This window comes from Diplotaxodon limnothrissa, linkage group LG7 (genome assembly GCF_057381915.1).
Source record: "Diplotaxodon limnothrissa isolate DT_005_m linkage group LG7, D_limnothrissa_male_GT1.1, whole genome shotgun sequence".
Classification (NCBI taxonomy): domain Eukaryota; kingdom Metazoa; phylum Chordata; class Actinopteri; order Cichliformes; family Cichlidae; genus Diplotaxodon; species Diplotaxodon limnothrissa.
Genome location: NC_140602.1, coordinates 27,743,395 through 27,762,480, shown reverse-complemented (window position 1 = coordinate 27,762,480; position 19,086 = coordinate 27,743,395). Strand labels below are relative to the sequence as shown.

Sequence of the window (19,086 nt, the reverse complement as noted above, 5' to 3'; positions counted from 1 at the left end):
TTTATGACTGATATGTAAACAGGCAGTAAAACATTATTGTGCAGTTTACTACTACAAAATGGAAAGTCATCGTCAACAGCAGCACAATTCCCACAAGTGCCAACCTAATTTATAATCCATTTATTTCACACATTGAGAGGACTTGATTGTGGCAGAAGGGGAGGTCGTAGTTAAATGCTGATAGTCACCTCTCTTTGTCATTCACAGGAGATTCAGCAAACCAGACAAGCTCAGTTTAAACAGGGCTTTGCTAATTCACAACTGAACTGCCACTGAAGACTGAGATCAGGGTTTATTCAACAACTGGACTTGTTCCACTCTGCCATTTTGTTCACATCTATCTGTAGGACGTCTTTGCAATGGGAAAAACCTGCAGAGTCAGTACTCTGTGTGTTTTGTGTGTAAGCTTAGCCTTGGTCTCCATAGCAACCATTGTCACATTGTGGACTCTTGCCCTGACAGATCATGGTGATGTTACAGCTCCTTGGGACAGGTAGGATATTAATTGGCAAAAACATACCTTTTATTGTTTTTATTACCATTTTATAACCAGGGACCTTATAATTACTGCAACCTAGTCTAGCTGAATTAATGATTTCTGAAATGGAAGAACTAAAAAAAAAATGGTTTGATGTAAACAAATTATCTTTGAACTTGACAGAAACGAAATTTATGATTTTTGGAAATTGGGTAAAAGACGAGGAAGTAACTCTGTCCATTGATGGAGTTCCGATTGAGAGAGTTACCGTTTTTTGGGGGTAGTATTGAATGATAAATTAACATGGAAATCTCATATTGAACATGTTAGAAAAAAGATGTTTAAAAATATTTCTATTTTGGATAATGTCAGATATATACTAGATTATAAGGCAATGCGTATTTTATATTTCTCACTATTTTTCTCCTATCTCAGTTATTGTGCTGAAGAGTGGGGGAATACATATGCAACTAATATAAATCCTCTATACTTGTTACAGAAGAAAAGTGGTACGAATGGTTCATAATGTTAAATATAGAGAACATACAAATAATCTGTTTATAAAATCGAATTTGTTGAAATTTGAAGACTTAGTGAAATTACAGACATTATTATTTATGTTCAAGGCAAGAAATAATACATTACCTCTTAAGTTACAAAGTTTGTCTGTATTGTGTTCAGGAAGTGGGGATAACAGAAGGACGTTTGACTTGAAGCATCAGTTTGCTAGGACCACACAAAGGCAATTGTGTCCGACAGTTAAGGGTATAAGAATATGGAATTCTCTTCAAGATAATCTTAGGAGTTGTACAAATATGCACCGTTTTAAAATGTGTTACATACTTAAAAGGGTAAATCAATATGAAGAACATGAAAGTAATTTGGGCTAAATGTGGAAGGAAAATTTTTCATTGCCATTTAGTGCTGTATATTGTGATTATACTGATTTGTTGTTAGTTTTGCATTGTTAAATAAAGATACATATTAGAGGGTTTTTTGGGTTGTTGGCGCCCTCTTGTAAGAATAATTAGATTGCAGATAGGGGGCAGGTGCTAATAAGAATTTATTCTTCTGCTCCTTTTTACCCATGGGTGCAGTGTTATATTAATGGGAAGGAGGATTTGTATGAAGGAAATTGTTAGATTTGTATTGTTGATTGTCATTTATGCTTAGAAATATTTACTTATATATGCTTAGAGTTTTGTAATTAGTTGTAGATTGGTAGAGGTTTTGATCCTTGATAGTCTGCAAACTTTGTGTGTATTAGACAGCACTTTGGGAGCATGAGAGGTCATACCGTGTCTTATTGTTTTATGGTAGGATTAACGTAGTTGCGTCTGTTCTAGTCTAAGTGCTCTTTGTTTAGATGAACTGCTGGACTTCCTCACCGTGTTATCTAGGATGAACCATCTAGGGTGAGGGGGAGGCTACCCTCTTCCTGACCAAGGATGTTTGACCCTTTGATCAGCAGTCCACACACACACACACACACACACACACACACACACACACACACACACACACACACACACACACACACACGGTACTCTTTGTGTGTATGTAGACGTCATATGTTAATGAACTTATGCATATTCATGTAACCTCAATAAAAGAACAGTGGTACGGGAGAACGGACGAGAGCAACTGGGGTCAAGGGAAGGAACGGTGCCTGTCCGGTTCTCTCCCGTGCACGAGAAACATGAAGAAGTTTGCCTACTTGTGTCTTGCTTTGCAGTGTAATTATATTGCCTTTAACGTTCCAGCGGATGGGTTCAAGCTACAAACCTATCAGAAATGAAACACTGTTGAACCATGTGTGAAATAAATAAATAAATGAAATGGAATAAATGAAATTTAAATGTTTGTTTACGGTCATGTACTGTTTGAGGTGTTTATATATATTTTTAATATTTCTGTTATTTAGACATACTGAACAGGCATAATATCATGGTCACTTCCCTAATATTGCATTGGTTCCCTTTTTGCTACAAAAATAGGAACACAACTGTGATGCACCATGTATTCTAACACCTTTCTATCAGAACCAGCATTAACCTTTTGGTAATTTGAGCCTACTGGATCAGACAACACGGGCCAGCCTTCACAGCATGGATTAAATAGCCTTGACCAACCATGACCCTGTCACTAGTTCACCACTGTTCCTTCCTTGGACCACTTTTGATAAATACCACTGCAGACTGGGAACATCACAAGAGCTGCAGTTTTGGAGATACTCTGACCCAGTCGTCTCCCTATCATAATTTGGCATTTTTAAACTTGCTCAAATATTGATGCACAATCCTTTTTTCTGCTTGTAACACATCAACTTCAAGAACAAACATTTGTAAATGATCAAATATAAATAAAACAAGCTGGATAGCAATGTCTGAAATAAGTCCTATTATTTTTGTGCTTATTCTCCTAAGCTACCGTCTCTCCATGGATGTGATTCCTGAGTACTACAACATCACCATATGGCCTCGTCTCAGTCCTGACCCAAACAATGGTCTCTACATTTTCACGGGTGAGTAAAACCTTACTGTACAAATAGTTCCCTGTGGCCTAAAGTAAGGTGTATAATATGAAGACTGACAGTGCATTGACTATCATTTTGTATTAATTATCTGTTCTTCATAGTGGTTGAAATGGTGTTTAGGTCCTTTATTTCAGCAAAAGTAGGATAGGGAATATCAATCTGTATTGAAATTCAAATCCTACTTCAGCAAAAACATTTTAATTATGACACACATTGGATGTTCAGAATGTCATTCCCATCATGCATGTCTAGCACGAGGACCCTAGAGTGTGTTGTAATCAGCACCAAAAGAACCAAGCCACATCAGATAAGCTGTCTGAGTATGTTTTTCTTATGCACTGTATGAAGTTGATATGTCAGTATGTGGTTATAAAGTGACAATGATTATGTGCATTATTCACACAAATATGTATAGCATCTGAGCACATGGTAGTATGCTTAGCAAGCTAGCAAACTAGACCATTAACACAATGCTAACAAGGGAAATACATTAGCATAGAAAAAAAAACTTGCTGAATTAGAACCCCTCTGAAAGTATTCAAAGTGAATGACCAAGCACTTTTCATACAAGAAGTCACATAGTTAAAACAGCAGCAGCAGAGATGGTTGTGGTGTATGACTAGCATGTTTATTTTGAAAAACAAGGCTTATCTGTTCTTGCATATAGTCATTAATGTGTGTAATTATAAATGCTGATTTGTAGTTATCTTCACTCACATGTAACATTGTGTTTTACAGTTATCTCCAGTAAGCATCACAAGGTTATACTATGGTAATAATAGGTTGAGATGTGATGTTTGAGATAAAATTAAAGGGTAAATTTGTAGATAATATTTTTTTTTATTGGATGAGAAAATTGTGCCATTTTCTTAAGAGGGAAAATATATCAAAATAGCCTGTATTTCTATAGCGCTTTACTAGTCCCAAAGGACCCCAAAGCACTTTACACATTCAGTCATCTACCCATTCATACACACATTCACACACTGGTGATGGCAAGCTACATTGTAGCCACAGCCGCCCTGGGGCGCACTGAGAGAGTTCAGAGCTGTGTTGAAGGCTGATGCTTAATGGGTAAATGGGTCTAACGGTAGAGATGATATAGACACATGTCATCCTTAAAATACTCAGTGCTGTAGATCAGTTTACCCTAAAATATATAAAGCTCATACAAATCTAAAACAGTAATGTGCAGACAGTAATGTAGCAGTAATATTCATAAAATTTAAACCAAAAAGTAAGGCAACACATCTTTGCAACATCCCTGAACCCATCCCAGCAGAAGAAGGAGGACACCCAGATGGGTTGTCATGGAAGGCGCAGCAAACGATTGGCTCAGTAGGCATCCCCACTCCCCACATCCCACCACGGTGCAGGAAGAAGTCGGCCTGGGGCCCACAATGTCATCGCCCTGGAAGACCAAGTAGTCCGGGGCAGAACCCTCAACACAAAGAGTAGACTGGAGTGTGCAGATGAGTTCCAAGGCTCATCTGTACACTGCGTCACAACACCAGACATTTCTTCAGTTACAGACAGTAAAGGGACTGGTCTGGGTCCAAGACAAGCTGCACCCGGCAACAGGTGCTCCCTTTTCTGGACACCCCACCCCACCCAATTGGCCTACGGGCACCCATGAGTCCTGGAGGCACAGATCAGACATCTCAACGTGAGCTGACCCACACCACATGGTGAGGTGGCCAGACCAACTCATCACAAGGAGAGACCCAGCCAGAGACTAGACAACCACGGGCACCGGGGCCTCAGACCTATCACCTGGCCCTGCCCAGATCAGGCCAGCCACCCTAGCCAGGAGCCAACCTCTGCCACCACAAGCACCCCAGCCCCACTACCTTACTAATGCTTAATAGTCTTGATATATGATCAATCATCCAGGTAAAGAAATCCCAAAAAATTGATTCTGGACGTCCAGATGAACAGAAGAAACTTTTAGGGAATGCCTTAATAGTGTGTCATTATTATAAAGGGTTACCTTCAAATGTTTTATTCACTGTTATTAGTGATTTATTTTCTCTGTATCTGCATTTAGGTTTCTCTACTATACTTTTATTTCCGCAGAGATTTCATTGGTGCCTGTGTTAAACTACCGCTGCAATGGAGGTTGCATTAATATAAGTTAGCATTTTTCTTTTTTTCATGTGTTTCAGGCCAGTCCACTGTGCAGTTTGAGTGTGTGAAAGAAACAAATTTGATACTGATTCATTCCAGTCAACTGAGCTACACCAGGCAAGACAACAAACACATGGCCAGTGTCACCACTGCAGGTACCATCAAAGTCTTGATACAAAGTAAAGTAACAATTCTTAATTTTATTAGGATCTCAGAAATCATTTTACTAGTTCTGCAGTTAATACTATTGCATACATAAAACTGTGAGAGCAGCAGAAGATGTATTGAGTTACAGATGTTTTCAAAGATATTATTACCTTTCTGATATTAACAAATTAAGTATTGCTGTAGGATAACACATTTTAAAAAATCAAAATTTTGAAGAAAAAACTCATTTATGCATGTTTAGCTTTTGTTTGTGAAGGTTCTCAGTCATCCAGATCATTGTAGTCTAAGGAGCTGCGTCTGGACTTCTTTAAGTTTCTTGAAGACGTTTCAGCTCTCATCCGAGAAGCTTCTTCAGATCTAAGAGCAAGCCCTATTGGGAGTGTCCCTAAGAGGGCTGTGGACCCCCTATTGATCCTCTGCCTAATCACCAGTGTTGGTCAAGTTACTTGAAAAAAGTAATCAGTAACTAATTACTGATTACTTCCCCAAAAAAGTAATCCCGTTACTTTACTGATTACTTATTTTCAAAAGTAATTAATTACTTAGTTACTTAGTTACTTTTTAAAAACACGATTTTCAACCTGAAGAGGTGATAAAGTGATAGATCTTTCAGCCCAATTCTACTTTTTCTACATAATCCATCATACAAAATGTAATCAAATGGAAAAATCTCTTTTTTTAACTTGTTTTATTAGTTTTAATCTTTTAACTTTATGCATCAAGCAAAAATTTAATTATATGCACCATTCTCTGAGTTGAATAAATTAGTTTAACATTTAAACCAATTTTCTACACATTCCAGCACATAACATAAAATATTCTTTTGTGTTTACACTCACTCTTTCAAATAGATGCAAGTAAAACACAGCAGAAAATAAATAAAATGAAAGACTAGCGGTCCTGTTGCTCTATTTTCACCTGTAAAGCAAGAGTGGGGTAGGCGGAGGTTTACCCTGGTGCAGGTGTGCTGCAGCGGTCAGTTGAAGAATCCACGAGTTTCTCTGTGAGTTTCCCATTACGTCAGTGCTTGTTTAGGGGTTTTTTTTGCTGTAAAAAGAAGTTTTCTTCCCACGCACAACGGACGCTAATGTTTTTGTCACTTTTTATGGAATCAAACTCAAAGTAAGGTCAGTACTTCCACGCTTTAAACGCTGCACGCTCATACTCTCTCCCACACTCGATATATTATCCATTGTTGATCTGCACACAGCTGTTGTCACTAACGGCGCACTCGCTTACGTCACTGTCGTGAGACATTCTCGCAAAAAATCACGGTTTTAGTAACGCAGTAACGCAGTGTTCCTACGGGAATGTAACAGTAATCTAATTACCGTTTTTGCAATAGTAATCCCTTACTTTACTCGTTACTCGAAAAAGTAATCAGATTACAGCAACGCGTTACAAGTAATGGGCAGTAACGCGTTACTTGTAACGCGTTACTGCCCATCTCTGCTAATCACAAGAGCCAAAGTGTGCAAATGGGTGTGTGTGTGTGTGTGTGTCCAAGAACGGGTCTCCAGCACCAGGCACCGACGTGGTCCACGCCTAATGGCTGAAGAAGCTGACTGCACTCCATAAGCATCTGCAGTACAAATAAACCAGCTGCTAGTCGATGATAGACACCCAGAATGGCTAACTGTAGGGCGGACAGTCCTGATCCCCAAGGACACCAGAAGGGACTGGTCCCATCCAACTACCATCCAATAACCGGCCTCAGTACCACATGGATGCTCCTCTCAGGCATCATAGCAGCTAAGATGAATAGGCACATGGCACAATACATGAGAGGGGCACAGAAAGGGATTGGCAAGAATACCAGAGGAGCAAAACACCAGCCACTAGTAGATAGAGCAGTTGCCTGAGACTGCAAGACTAGGCTGACCAACCTTGCACTGCCTGGATTGATTAGGCCTATGACTCGATGTCCCACACCTGGATCCTGGAATTCCTAGAATTGTACTAGATCAACAGGAACATAAGAGGCTACGTTAGCAACTCTATGGGGATGTGGTATACAACACTAGAGGCCAACTTCAAGCCCATAGCACAGGTTGCAAACAAGTGCGGGATCTACAAAGGAGATCCTCTGTCCCCACTGCTGTACTGCATAGGCCTGAATAGGGATGGGTACCGGTATTTTTTTTGTATCGAAAAAATATCGAACCGTGACACCAAAGTATCGAACCGAACCGTGAATTTTGTGTATCGTTGCAATATATATATATATATTAGAGATGGACCAATCCGATATTACGTATCGGTATCGGTCCGATACTGACCTAAATTACTGGATCGGATATCGGAGAAAAATAAAAAATGTAATCCGATCCATTAAATATCACGAAAGCACCTCACAAAACTTGCAACATGCCGTAACTCACCTCAGAACGTTAGCACGTCGGAGCAGTATGCATCACGTGATAGAGCGGCTGTGGTGGTCTGGATAGCATTTGGAGCTTCGCTAGCAACCCGGCATTTCATCTCCAACAAAGTTATCCCCGAGAGAAGTAAAGCAAGTGTGCAAGTCCATCTCTGAATGTTTGTAAAGCATTCCTGCGTTAAGCTTAACAAGCGATATATGGAGCGACTGCCTCTTCTCTCTCCCTCCCTCTCTTGCTTCAATCATGAAACTGCTTAATGATCAGCTGATCGGCTTTTCTGTCGCGAGTCCGTCTCTCTTGTTTGTTTTTGGCCCACTTTGCACCAGAAAGAGGAAACCAGCGGCTGAACAACAGCAGCACGTTTAAGCTTGATAAGCTGTTGTTAGAATTTATTTAATATTACTTTCTACTCGAGGATCTTTTTCTACGTAGCTGACGCTGGTAACTGTGCAGGGGCGGATCTAGCAAAGTTTAGCCAGGGGGGCCGATAGGGCATTAACAGGGAAAAGGGGGCACAAAGACATACTTTTCTTTCTTATTCTCATTTAAAATATCTAGCTTTTAATAAATAATTATCTGACACCCAAAGTTTTAATTTGATGTAAAAGGAATAGAAGTTAATTACTGTATAAAGTGACTATTAAGTCTAATATATATACCCTAGTAAGCTATAGTACTTTTTCCTTTGGGAAGGTACCATCTGTGCAGTCTGCAATTTTGTTGAAGAAAGATCCATCCATCCATCCATCTATCCATCCATGAAAAATAATTGATTTCTGTGCATTTTTTTTCACACTGCATCAAATTAAGGTTGATTACATCGATTAAGCATCATGAGGTGAAGCGTGAGGGGTGGTTCCCTATTTTTTATTTATTTATTTTTGTTGTTGCTGGGAGTTGGAACCCTATTAGTTAGGTTGCTTAATATTTACGCTAAGTACTCTTTAAAATACCAGAATAGGGAGGATGGTGTAGGTTTAAGTTTATTAGATTGATCAGTATTGCTGAACTATGAAATATTTTTTTTTGCATACAGGTATAACAGAATAGCTTTAGTGTAGTTGTTGTTTTAAACTTGAGTATGAACTTATACAAAATGCAGAAAGATATTTAAAAAAACAGTTTTGTTGATTAAAAAACACTATATCGGATTCATATCGGTATCGGCAGATATCCAAATGTATGATATCGGTATCGGTATCGGACATAAAAAAGTGGTATCGTGCCATCTCTAATATATATATATATATTACGGGTGCAACGATATTCGTATCGATATTGAACCGTTCGATACAGTGCTTTCGGTTCGGTACGCATATGTATCGAACAATACAACATTTGTAATTTATTTTATCCATGTTGTAAGGAGAGCTTAACTTCTGTCTCGCTAGCTTGCCCTGCGCTCACTGAATCTGCGTTCGACTACTCCGCCTAGGCTGCACTGTCGAGTGCAGATCCACTGAGCGCTCAACACAGACAGCATAGTCAGAAGGAAGAGCGCAGGGCAAGCTAGCAAGACAGAAGTTAACCTTTCCTTGCAACATGGACCTCCCCCACCCTCATTCAGATCTGGCGTTTGGAATTATTTTGGTTTTCATGTGACGTATGACCCTGAAGGTAAGCGAGTCATGGACTAAAGTAAAACAGTATGTTGGATGTGCCACGCAATGCTCAATTACATGGGTGGGAACTAGTGTGTTAGCGCAGTTAGCTCGTTAACGTGTTGGCCATCTAGCCCCATGCACGGGGCGATCGGCGGTAGCTCGTTAACGGAGATTTGCCGTGTTGTGGCGTTAAGGTCATTTCAATGAGATTAACCTGAAAGCACTAGTGGGAACACAACGAATATGACTGCACATTTACGCCGACATCATCCTAGTGCAAAGACAAAAACAACAAGCATGCTACTAACTTTAGCCGAGTCATTTAGACAGCTGTTAGCACATGATTCTCCTTATGCTGCTGAGAATATAGCCCAGAAGAAGCGGATAGTATAGCTTTTATTTTGGAAAGAGACATTTCTCTGTAATAAACTCTCTTTTCCAAAGATGAGTGATTCCTCAATCAGATACAGGGCTCGCAATATCGCTAGCCCGACGTCCTGGGGCTAGCGATTTTTTCAGTCGGGCTACCAAAATCTATCTCTTCCCTGCCCGTCGGGCTATTGTAGGAAGGAAAAATATATGTCAATGCTTTTGCATTCTTTCAGAAATGTAGCTGGGTAATTATGTCATTGGCATCGGTGAGCCACTGTCAATATGTGACATATTGAAATCGCGTTTGAATTTGCGCTTGTTTTTTTGCTTTCACTTTGCAATCGTGCGAACTGTGTATAGAGAGTGACAGCACATAATTTGTGCACCAATTCCTCTGACATCGTCTTATTAATCGTTAGCTTACTATGCAAACATGACAAGTGAAATCTCCCGCAGCAAGCTTAAACATGTGAGAGGTTGATCGCGCAGAGAATCGCTGACCGTTATGTGAGTGCGTGTGTAAAAGCAGCAGGATTTATATTTCAGTTCTGCTGAGCCAAATAAGACAGGTCAGGGTGAAGTGACAGCCAAAGAAAAGCTTACCACAAAACGGAGAAGTTATGACAAATCAGACTATAAGGCAAAAAGAAAGTGCAGCTTTATGGTTTCATGGACAAAATAATTTCTGTGGCTGCAATATGACGAGCTAAATAAACAGGGCTGCACATAAGTGGTCCGCAGGTGCGCATTCGCTGTCAAAATAAAAAACACGCACAAGGGTTAGGGTTAAATTTAAAAACTGTACTTTTGAGTTAAAATATATATTTATAATTTTAATAAATGACAAATTAAAAAGGCATGAACATTTTTTTGTATCGAAAAAATATCGAACCGTGACACCAAAGTATCGAACCGAACCGAACCGTGAATTTTGTGTATCATTGCACCCCTAAAATATATATATATATATATATATATATATATATATATATATATATATATATATATATATATATGTATGTATGTATGTGTGTGTGTGTGTGTGTATATATCCACACATATATATATCCACACATATATATGTGTATATATATATATATATGTATATGTGTATATATATATATATATATATATATATATATATATATGTGTGTGTGTATATGTATGTGTATATGTATATATATATATATATATATATATATATATATATATATATATATGTGTGTGTGTGTGTGTATATGTGTATATATATATGTGTGTGTGTGTATATATATATATATATATATATTAGGGGTGCAACGATATTCGTATCGCTATTGAACCGTTCGATACAGTGCTTTCGGTTCGGTACGCATATGTATCGAACAATACAACATTTGTAATTTATTTTATCAATTTTCCTTCTGACGATGCTGTCTGTGTTGAGCGCTCAGTGAATCTGCGTTCGACTACTCCGCCTAGGCTGCACTGTCGAGCGCAGATCCACTGAGCGCTCAACACAGACAGCATCGTCAGAAGGAAGAGCGCAGGGCAAGCTAGTGAGACAGAAGTTAAGCTCTCCTTGCAACAGGCAAATTGAACCTCATTCAGATCTGGCGTTTGGAATTATTTTGGTTTTCATGTGACGTATGACCCTGAAGGTAAGCGCGTCATGCACTAAAGTAAAACAGTATGTTGGATGTGCCATGCAATGCTCAATTACATTGGTGTGAACTAGCGTGTTAGCGCAGTTAGCTCGTTAACGTGTTGGCCGTCTAGCCCCATGCACAGAGCGATCGGCGGTAGCTCGTTAACGGAGATTTGCCGTGTTGTGGCGTTAAGGTCATTTCAACGAGATTAACCTGAAAGCACTAGTGGGAACACAACGAATATGACTGCACATTTACGCCGACATCATCCTAGTGCAAAGACAAGTGGAAGCAGACAAAAAAAAGCAAGCATGCTACTAACTTTAGCCGAGTCATTTAGACAGCTGTTAGCACATGATTCTCCTTATGCTGCTGAGAATATAGCCCAGAAGAAGCGGATAGTATAGCTTTTATTTTGGAAAGAGACATTTCTCTGTAATAAACTCTCTTTTCCAAAGATGAGTGATTCCTCAATCAGATACAGGGCTCGCAATATCGCTAGCCCGACGTCCCGGAGCTAGCGATTTTTTCAGTCGGGCTACCAAAATCTATCTCTTCCCTGCCCGTCGGGCTATTGTAGGAAAAATATATGTCAATGCTTTTGCATTCTTTCAGAAATGTAGCTGGGTAATTATGTCATTGGCATCGGTGAGCCACTGTCAATATGTGACATATTGAAGTCGCGTTTGAATTTGCGCTTGTGTATAGAGAGCGACAGCACTGATCTGTGAGTGATGATAATTTGTGCACCAATTCCTCTGACATCGTCTTATTAATCGTTAGCTTACTATGCAAACATGACAAGTGAAATCTCCCGCAGCAAGCTTAAACATGTGAGAGGTTGATCGCGCAGAGAATCGCTGAGCTTATGTGAGTGCGTGTGTAAAAGCATTTCAGTTCTGCTGAGCCAAATAAGACAGGTCAGGGTGAAGAAGTGACAGCCAAAGAAAAGCTTACCACAAAACGGAGAAGTTATGACAAATCAGACTATAAGGCAAAAAGAAAGTGCAGCTTTATGGTTTCATGGACAAAATAATTTCTGTGGCTGCAATATGACGAGCTAAATAACCAGGGCTGCACATAAGTGGTCCGCAGGTGCGCATTCGCTGTCAAAATAAAAAACACGCACAAGGGTTAGGGTTAAATTCAAAAACTGTACTTTTGAGTTAAAATATATATTTATAATTTTAATAAATGACAAATTAAAAAGGCATGAACATTTTTTTGTATCGAAAAAATATCGAACCGTGACACCAAAGTATCGAACCGAACCGAACCGTGAATTTTGTGTATCGTTGCACCCCTAATATATACACGTATATATATATATATATATATATATATATGTGTGTGTGTGTGTGTGTGTGTGTGTTGTTGTTACATTCTTGGAGATTATACAGAGAGACCATTAAAGATGTTTTGTTTTTTTTCTCTCCAGATGATGCAGCTGCTCTGATTATAGAATCAACATGGCTGCAGCCAGAAACACAGTATCTGGTTATCAACTTAAAAAGTAAATTACGTCAAGGACAGAAGTATCAGCTGTACACTGAGTTCACTGGAGAACTAGCTGATGACTTGTCAGGGTTTTACAGGAGTGAGTATGAAGAAGATGGATTACAAAAGTAAGTCCTCTTTGTGTCCTTCTATGGCTGGATTTGTTTCACTGGTGTCATTTTAAACCTCTACAGTCTCACTATTTGCATGTGTGGAATTTTGATCATTTACAGGATAGTTGCCACCTCTCAGATGCATCCAACTTATGCCAGGAAGACCTTTCCTTGTTTTGATGAGCCAGCTTTGAAAGCTATTTTCCATATAACGCTCATTCACCCGCCTGGAACAGTAGCCCTTTCAAATGGCATGGAAAGAGGTCAGTGTACCTAAACACAGTGTCAAGATCTGCAACAGCAGATCATAAGGAGCACAGAAGAGGATCCAAATAAAGACGCATAGACACAGGAGACAACAGAAGCTGAGTCGTTTATTTAGGCTGGTAGACAACTGTGACAATACAAAAACATGAGGGCGATTAGGGAAAGTAGAGAGACATGGGAACAGAGCTGGAGCAAACTACACATAACGAGACAGGGAGAACAACACTGAATACAATGCATATGAGACAAGGAATACCAAAGTAAAACAGTAAACACGGCAGAGATAGAGACGAGGAGCCAAGATCCACAAAAATGTCCATGGAAGAGAACACAAAGCACATGATAGACAGACATGTCCAAGTGCCAGGGGACTAGAGATGGTAAAGACATGAGAGACAGAGAGAGAGAGAGAGAACAAACAGAGACGTCTGAGGAAAAAGGTAAATAACTAGAGGGCACGACTAACTCTCACTGGAGACACCGGACAAGACAAAGACAAAAGGAACTTAAAAGAAAGGAAACCAGAAATACAAATAAACTGAGAGACAACAAAGGAACTAAACTCAAGACTAAATGGTACAAAACTTGGACTTAAATCATCTTTATCATGCAAGGAAAGAGTCACGAAACCAAAATAAACTCAAAACACTGGATTAAAGACCCAGGACCATGACACACAGTTCAAATAACACAGTTCTAAGTGTTTTTAGTTTTAATTCTGTTGAATGCATGTGATGCATTCGGCGTTAGCATAAACCCTTTAGATTCAAAGTAATTTAGACGACTGCCAGACACAACCTAGACCTGGTGCTACAATTTGTGCTACGGAGAAATTTGCAGTCATGTGTTTAACTAAATGTCAATTATGAAAAAAGTTAATATCTTAAAGCTCTGTCATAATGACCAAATGCTGTAGCCAAAACAAGTCCGTTTTCTTAATACAGCTTCGCTCTTTAACTCTAAAACTTAAAAATAAAAAATCTTCGTGCTGCATGTGTTGATCAGATTAATTATGAGCTTCAGAATCAATAACCTATAACCTTACTAAATAGTAATTTAACAGAATAGCTCATATAAATATTCATGAATTTTTAGGAAATTTGACTAGCTGCTGGAAAAAGGTTCCTCAACTAGACTACTTTAGTTTTAATTCTGTTGGATTCACATGATGTAGCTATAAAAGACTAATATGGTATTTTTGTCACCCTGATGGGCAGGGTGTGTGTCTATTTTAAAGTTTGTATGTCTCATATGGACAGTCATCATCGTGTTTAACAAAACAAAAAGTTGCACACAGTAGCATTACCAAAACCTTGTCTTCTATTACTTCATTCATAGTCACTGATAACTTTAGTTGTGTTCTTCAGATATTGCTAACATCACCATTGATGGAGTAAGTTGGACAAAAACCAAGTTTGAACCCACCAAGAATATGTCCACCTATCTGTTGGCCATCATTGTCTCTGACTACACATATATCAATACCACACAAAAAGACCCTCAGGTAATTCTCTGTGTGCTTTGGTTGACTTGCTTCAAAACTGGAAGAACTGTGTCAAAAACGTTTGTGAAAGAGTTGGTTGCTGTTTTGTTTTTGTTTTCAGATTCGTATCTGGGCTCGAAGGAAGGCCATTGACCTAGGACAGGGAAACTATGCTCTCAATGTAACTGGACCCATACTGGACTTCTTCCAGTCATACTATAACATTGCCTACCCTCTAACTAAATCAGGTGACCCTGCTTTTATAACAGGTGTTGTTATAACATGATGTTAGTGTTTTAGCTTTTCCAATTATTGGATAGATATTGGGTGGGTGGGGAGTTCTTTTACCTATCCAGATTACTGAGAGAGAGTCTGTCTGAACAATTTCAGATGAATTGATATGATTGTTTATTAACCCCTTGTATGAAAGCGAATTAAAAGTCTTGTTGCAAATGGTAAACATACTGAGACCCGATTTGCATAAATTAATAGAAACATTAAAAGAGGTTTCATCAAAAGATGACATTCAAAAACAAGTGTCTTTTTCATACATTGTTCATATTTATCATGAAGATAAATCCAGTTTCCACTTAATCTCTAGGCAAATCAGCACAACCTGGATTTTAATGAATGAATCAATTAATTCATTAATTAATTACCAAAGGTTTTGGTTGAAACCACAAGGTTTCACATGAAGGGTGGAAGCATAAGGGTAACAAGACACAGAAGAAACTAATCAAGTGCAGTGACACAAACGAAGTAAAACTACAAAAAGAGAGGCAAAAGAACCAAAATCAAAAACCATTAGAGTTCTTACTATAATTATAAAAATAAAGAAAATCAGAAAGCTATAAACTAAAAACTCTCATCAATAAAACTCACAGACCACAACAGTTTATACCAGTTGAGGGAATTAAGGAATTGTGTGTCTTATAACAAATTGTTTAATTACAATCTTAAGATAACTTGAAGCAATTCCTTAAACCTATATTAAATCTGCTCTCTTCCGCACAGACCAAATTGCTCTACCAGACTTTTATTATGGTGCAATGGAGAATTGGGGTTTGGTGACCTACAGGGAAACCAATCTTCTTTATGACCCTGAAACTTCCTCCAGTAGGAATAAAGAGAAGACTGCCACCATTATTGCCCATGAATTAGCACACATGGTAAGCTGTTTTGCCTTTTGATTTGTTCGCTCCTTGATAAATCAACAAATTAATTCATGCCATGTCTGGTACAGTGGTTTGGTAACCTGGTGACCCTGCGCTGGTGGAATGAAGTCTGGCTCAATGAAGGCTTTGCTTCATATGTGGCTTACCTAGGAGCAGACCATGCTGAGCCCACATGGAATGTTGTGAGAACAGACTTTTGCATTTGGACCTGATCTTACATGCATTCTTGTCATAGTGTAAAATTCTCTTAAAACATTCCTGTTTGTCTGTTTGCCCAGAGAGACCTGATAGTACTTGACGAAATTCATAAAGTTTTTGCTGTCGATGCCTTGACTTCTTCTCATCCTCTGTCCTCTAACGAAGACAGTATTGTCCTACCTAACCAAATCAGTGAACAATTTGATGTCATCTCATACAGCAAGGTACAGAAGCTGCAACACCATACAGTATCACTACTCATCAACTGCTAATTATCCTTAATTGAATAAGATTTATGTATGCAAACATGCCCAAATTGTCTTTATCTGGCCTTTTGAGTTTATAAAACCTAAGTAGTTTAAACAAGATTAATTGTAGGAGATTAATTGAGATCTCTTTTAACTTAACATATCTCACCCTACTGAATAACTACGGTTCAGAGAGGATTTGGCTTCAGATTTGGAGGTGTTGATTCTCATTCCCACTGCTTTACACTTGGCTGTGAACCATTCCAGTGTGAGTCAGAGGCCATCACCCGATTAAGCCAACAGAACCACATCATCTGTGAAATCAGAGAGGAGATTCTGAGACCACCGAAGTGAAAGCCTTCCTCCATTTGGCTACGCCTAGAAATTCTGTCCATATATATTACAAAAAGAATTGGTGCCAAAGGGCAGCCCTGGCCATCACCCACCTGAAATTAGTCTGATTCATTGCCAGCTATGTGGACCAACCTCATGGAATGGTTGTATAAGGATCAAATGGCTCATAGCTCATAGCAGAAAACCCTATACTCCCGAAGGACCTCCCAACGGACACTCCCAGGGATACGGTCGAATGCCTTCTTCAAGTCCACAAAGCACATATAGACTGGTTGGGCAAACTCCCGTGTACCCTTTATCCCCTCGAGTATCCCCGAGAGGATAAAGAGCTTCTCCAGTGTTCCACGACCAGGACAAAAACCACCCCAGTCTGCCAATCCAGAGTTACCCCCCTGCCCCGATCTCTACACAACATTGTAGAGGTGTGTCAACCAAGACAGCCATGCAGTATCCAAAGCCTTCAGGAACTCAGGGCAAACCTCATTCACCACAGGGGCCCTGGCACCAAGGAGTTGTTTAACTGCCTCAGTGACCTCCCCCCTAGAGATAAACGAGTCATCCCCCTTGTCCCCAGGCTCTGCTTTCTCCACGGAAGACCTCTCAGTGGGAGTAAGGAGGTCCTCAAAGTATTCCTTCCACCCTGACAATGCTCTCAGCTGAAGAACCTTAACACCACTAGGGTTCAGATCCGAGAGGTTGTTCCTCCCAATCACCCCCCCTCCAGGTCTCACTGTCACAGACATGAGTGTTGAAGTATCACAGTAGGACAACAGAGTCCACAGGTGGAGCACCATCAAGCACCCCACCCGGGGACTCAAAGAAGGCTGGGTACTCTGAACTTTCATTCACTGCATAAGCGCAGATGACAGTCAGGACCCATTTCCCGACCCAAAGGCACTGGGAACAAGCCCTCTCACCCACCAGGTTAAACTCTGACATACAGGCAGCTAGCCAAGGGGACACAATGGGATACCCACCCCAGCCTGCCATTTCTCATCAAGTGCAAATCCAGACTGAGACAGTCCCCTCTCCAGGAGACTGGTACCAGAGGCCAAGCCATGTGTTGAGGAGCGCCCAACTATATCTAGCCAGTAACTCTCAACCTCACACACTAACTCAGGCTCCTTCCCCATCAGGGAGGTGACATTCCATGTCCCAATCACTAGTTTAGGTAGTCAGAGATCGGTCTGCCTGGGCCTCTGCTCCTGGCCGCTGTCCAACACACATTGCAACCGACTCCTAGGGCGCCTCCTGTGGTTAGCGGCCCTACAGGAGGATGGGCCCATGTCCCTTTTTCAGGCTGTGCCTGGCCGGGCCCCGTGGAAGGTCTGGCCACCAGAAGCTCGACCTTAGGCACCTTACCTGGGCCTGGCTCCAGGGCAGGGCCCTGGTAACCCTGTCGTGGGCAGGGTGAACTGTTCCCTCGATGTTCTACTCATAAGAGTCTTTTGAATGGCTCTTTTTCTGGTCCCTCACCCAGGACCAGTTTGTTATGGGTAACCCTACGAGGGGGCAACCCCACCCAACAATATAGCCCCTGGAATCTCTGGCACACACAAACCCCTCCAGGACAATAAGGTAGCGATTCACAGAGAGGGGTAGCGATTCCATAATGATTGAATACAAAATAAGTAATAGCCCTGAAGATACTGACACTGTAGATGTGAAAGATCAGGAATAGTACCACTTTGAGATAAATGTACATGTCCTGAATAACTAGTGTTTTTCAGCTGCTGTACACTCTTCGATATATTGTGTTAATTTTTTTTATTATTATAAACTGAGTAACTGATAGATTGAACAAAACTTTTACCTCCTCAGGGTGCAGCAGTGTTGAGGATGCTTTCAGACGTTCTCTCAGAGCCAGTCTTCATCCAGGGACTGAGTGTATGTTTTTGTATATTTCTTTTAGTTAGTTAATGAGATACATCACCTTATCCAATATTGTTCAGCCACAGATAATTAAGAATTTTGGATTGTTTTCCTTTTTTCTGCAGACTTACCTCAATTACTTTGGATACAGTAATATAGTAGGGAATGACTTGTGGCATCATCTGCAGATGGTAAAATGATGATTTCTTTTTTTTATTTACAAAGGTTGTATGTGACTTTGGCATTTTGTTACAGTTACAAAACATGATTGTTTGGTATATTCTCTAAAAAAGGGATAGTTACATTACCATAATTTTTTTTTAACATTTTATGGCATTTTGAAATTTCTCACACTACCAGACTGTGCAGCCAGACACAAAATCATCTGCATGTATTGCCATATGATCCTACAAAGGACTGAGGTTCTATTAAAACACACAGTACAAAAAATTTCACAAATTTTAAATTTCACAATAGCTGACAAATGTTATTACTGCAAACTTCTTATATTTTATTTTCATTTTGTCTTAAAGTTATTATCATTATGCCTCTGGTGTTTTTTTTTAACTAAATTCTTTTTGGTAC

At 39.7% G+C, this 19,086-nt stretch overlaps 1 protein-coding gene across 1 annotated transcript in view; it reads left to right on the top strand.

The window, feature by feature from the left end:
• Nucleotides 1–359: 359 nt before the first annotated feature.
• Nucleotides 360–19,086, top strand: part of LOC146628422 (aminopeptidase N-like) — a 37,264-nt gene continuing 18,537 nt past the window's right edge. The window contains exons 1-12 of the mRNA XM_085357820.1: nt 360–493; nt 2,905–3,002; nt 5,180–5,296; nt 12,733–12,919; nt 13,025–13,167; nt 14,539–14,675; nt 14,776–14,902; nt 15,669–15,823; nt 15,898–16,011; nt 16,108–16,251; nt 18,451–18,516; nt 18,627–18,692. Coding sequence (XP_085213946.1) covers nt 360–493; nt 2,905–3,002; nt 5,180–5,296; nt 12,733–12,919; nt 13,025–13,167; nt 14,539–14,675; nt 14,776–14,902; nt 15,669–15,823; nt 15,898–16,011; nt 16,108–16,251; nt 18,451–18,516; nt 18,627–18,692 — 1,488 coding nt within the window. The remainder of the gene's footprint in view (nt 494–2,904; nt 3,003–5,179; nt 5,297–12,732; nt 12,920–13,024; nt 13,168–14,538; nt 14,676–14,775; nt 14,903–15,668; nt 15,824–15,897; nt 16,012–16,107; nt 16,252–18,450; nt 18,517–18,626; nt 18,693–19,086) is intronic.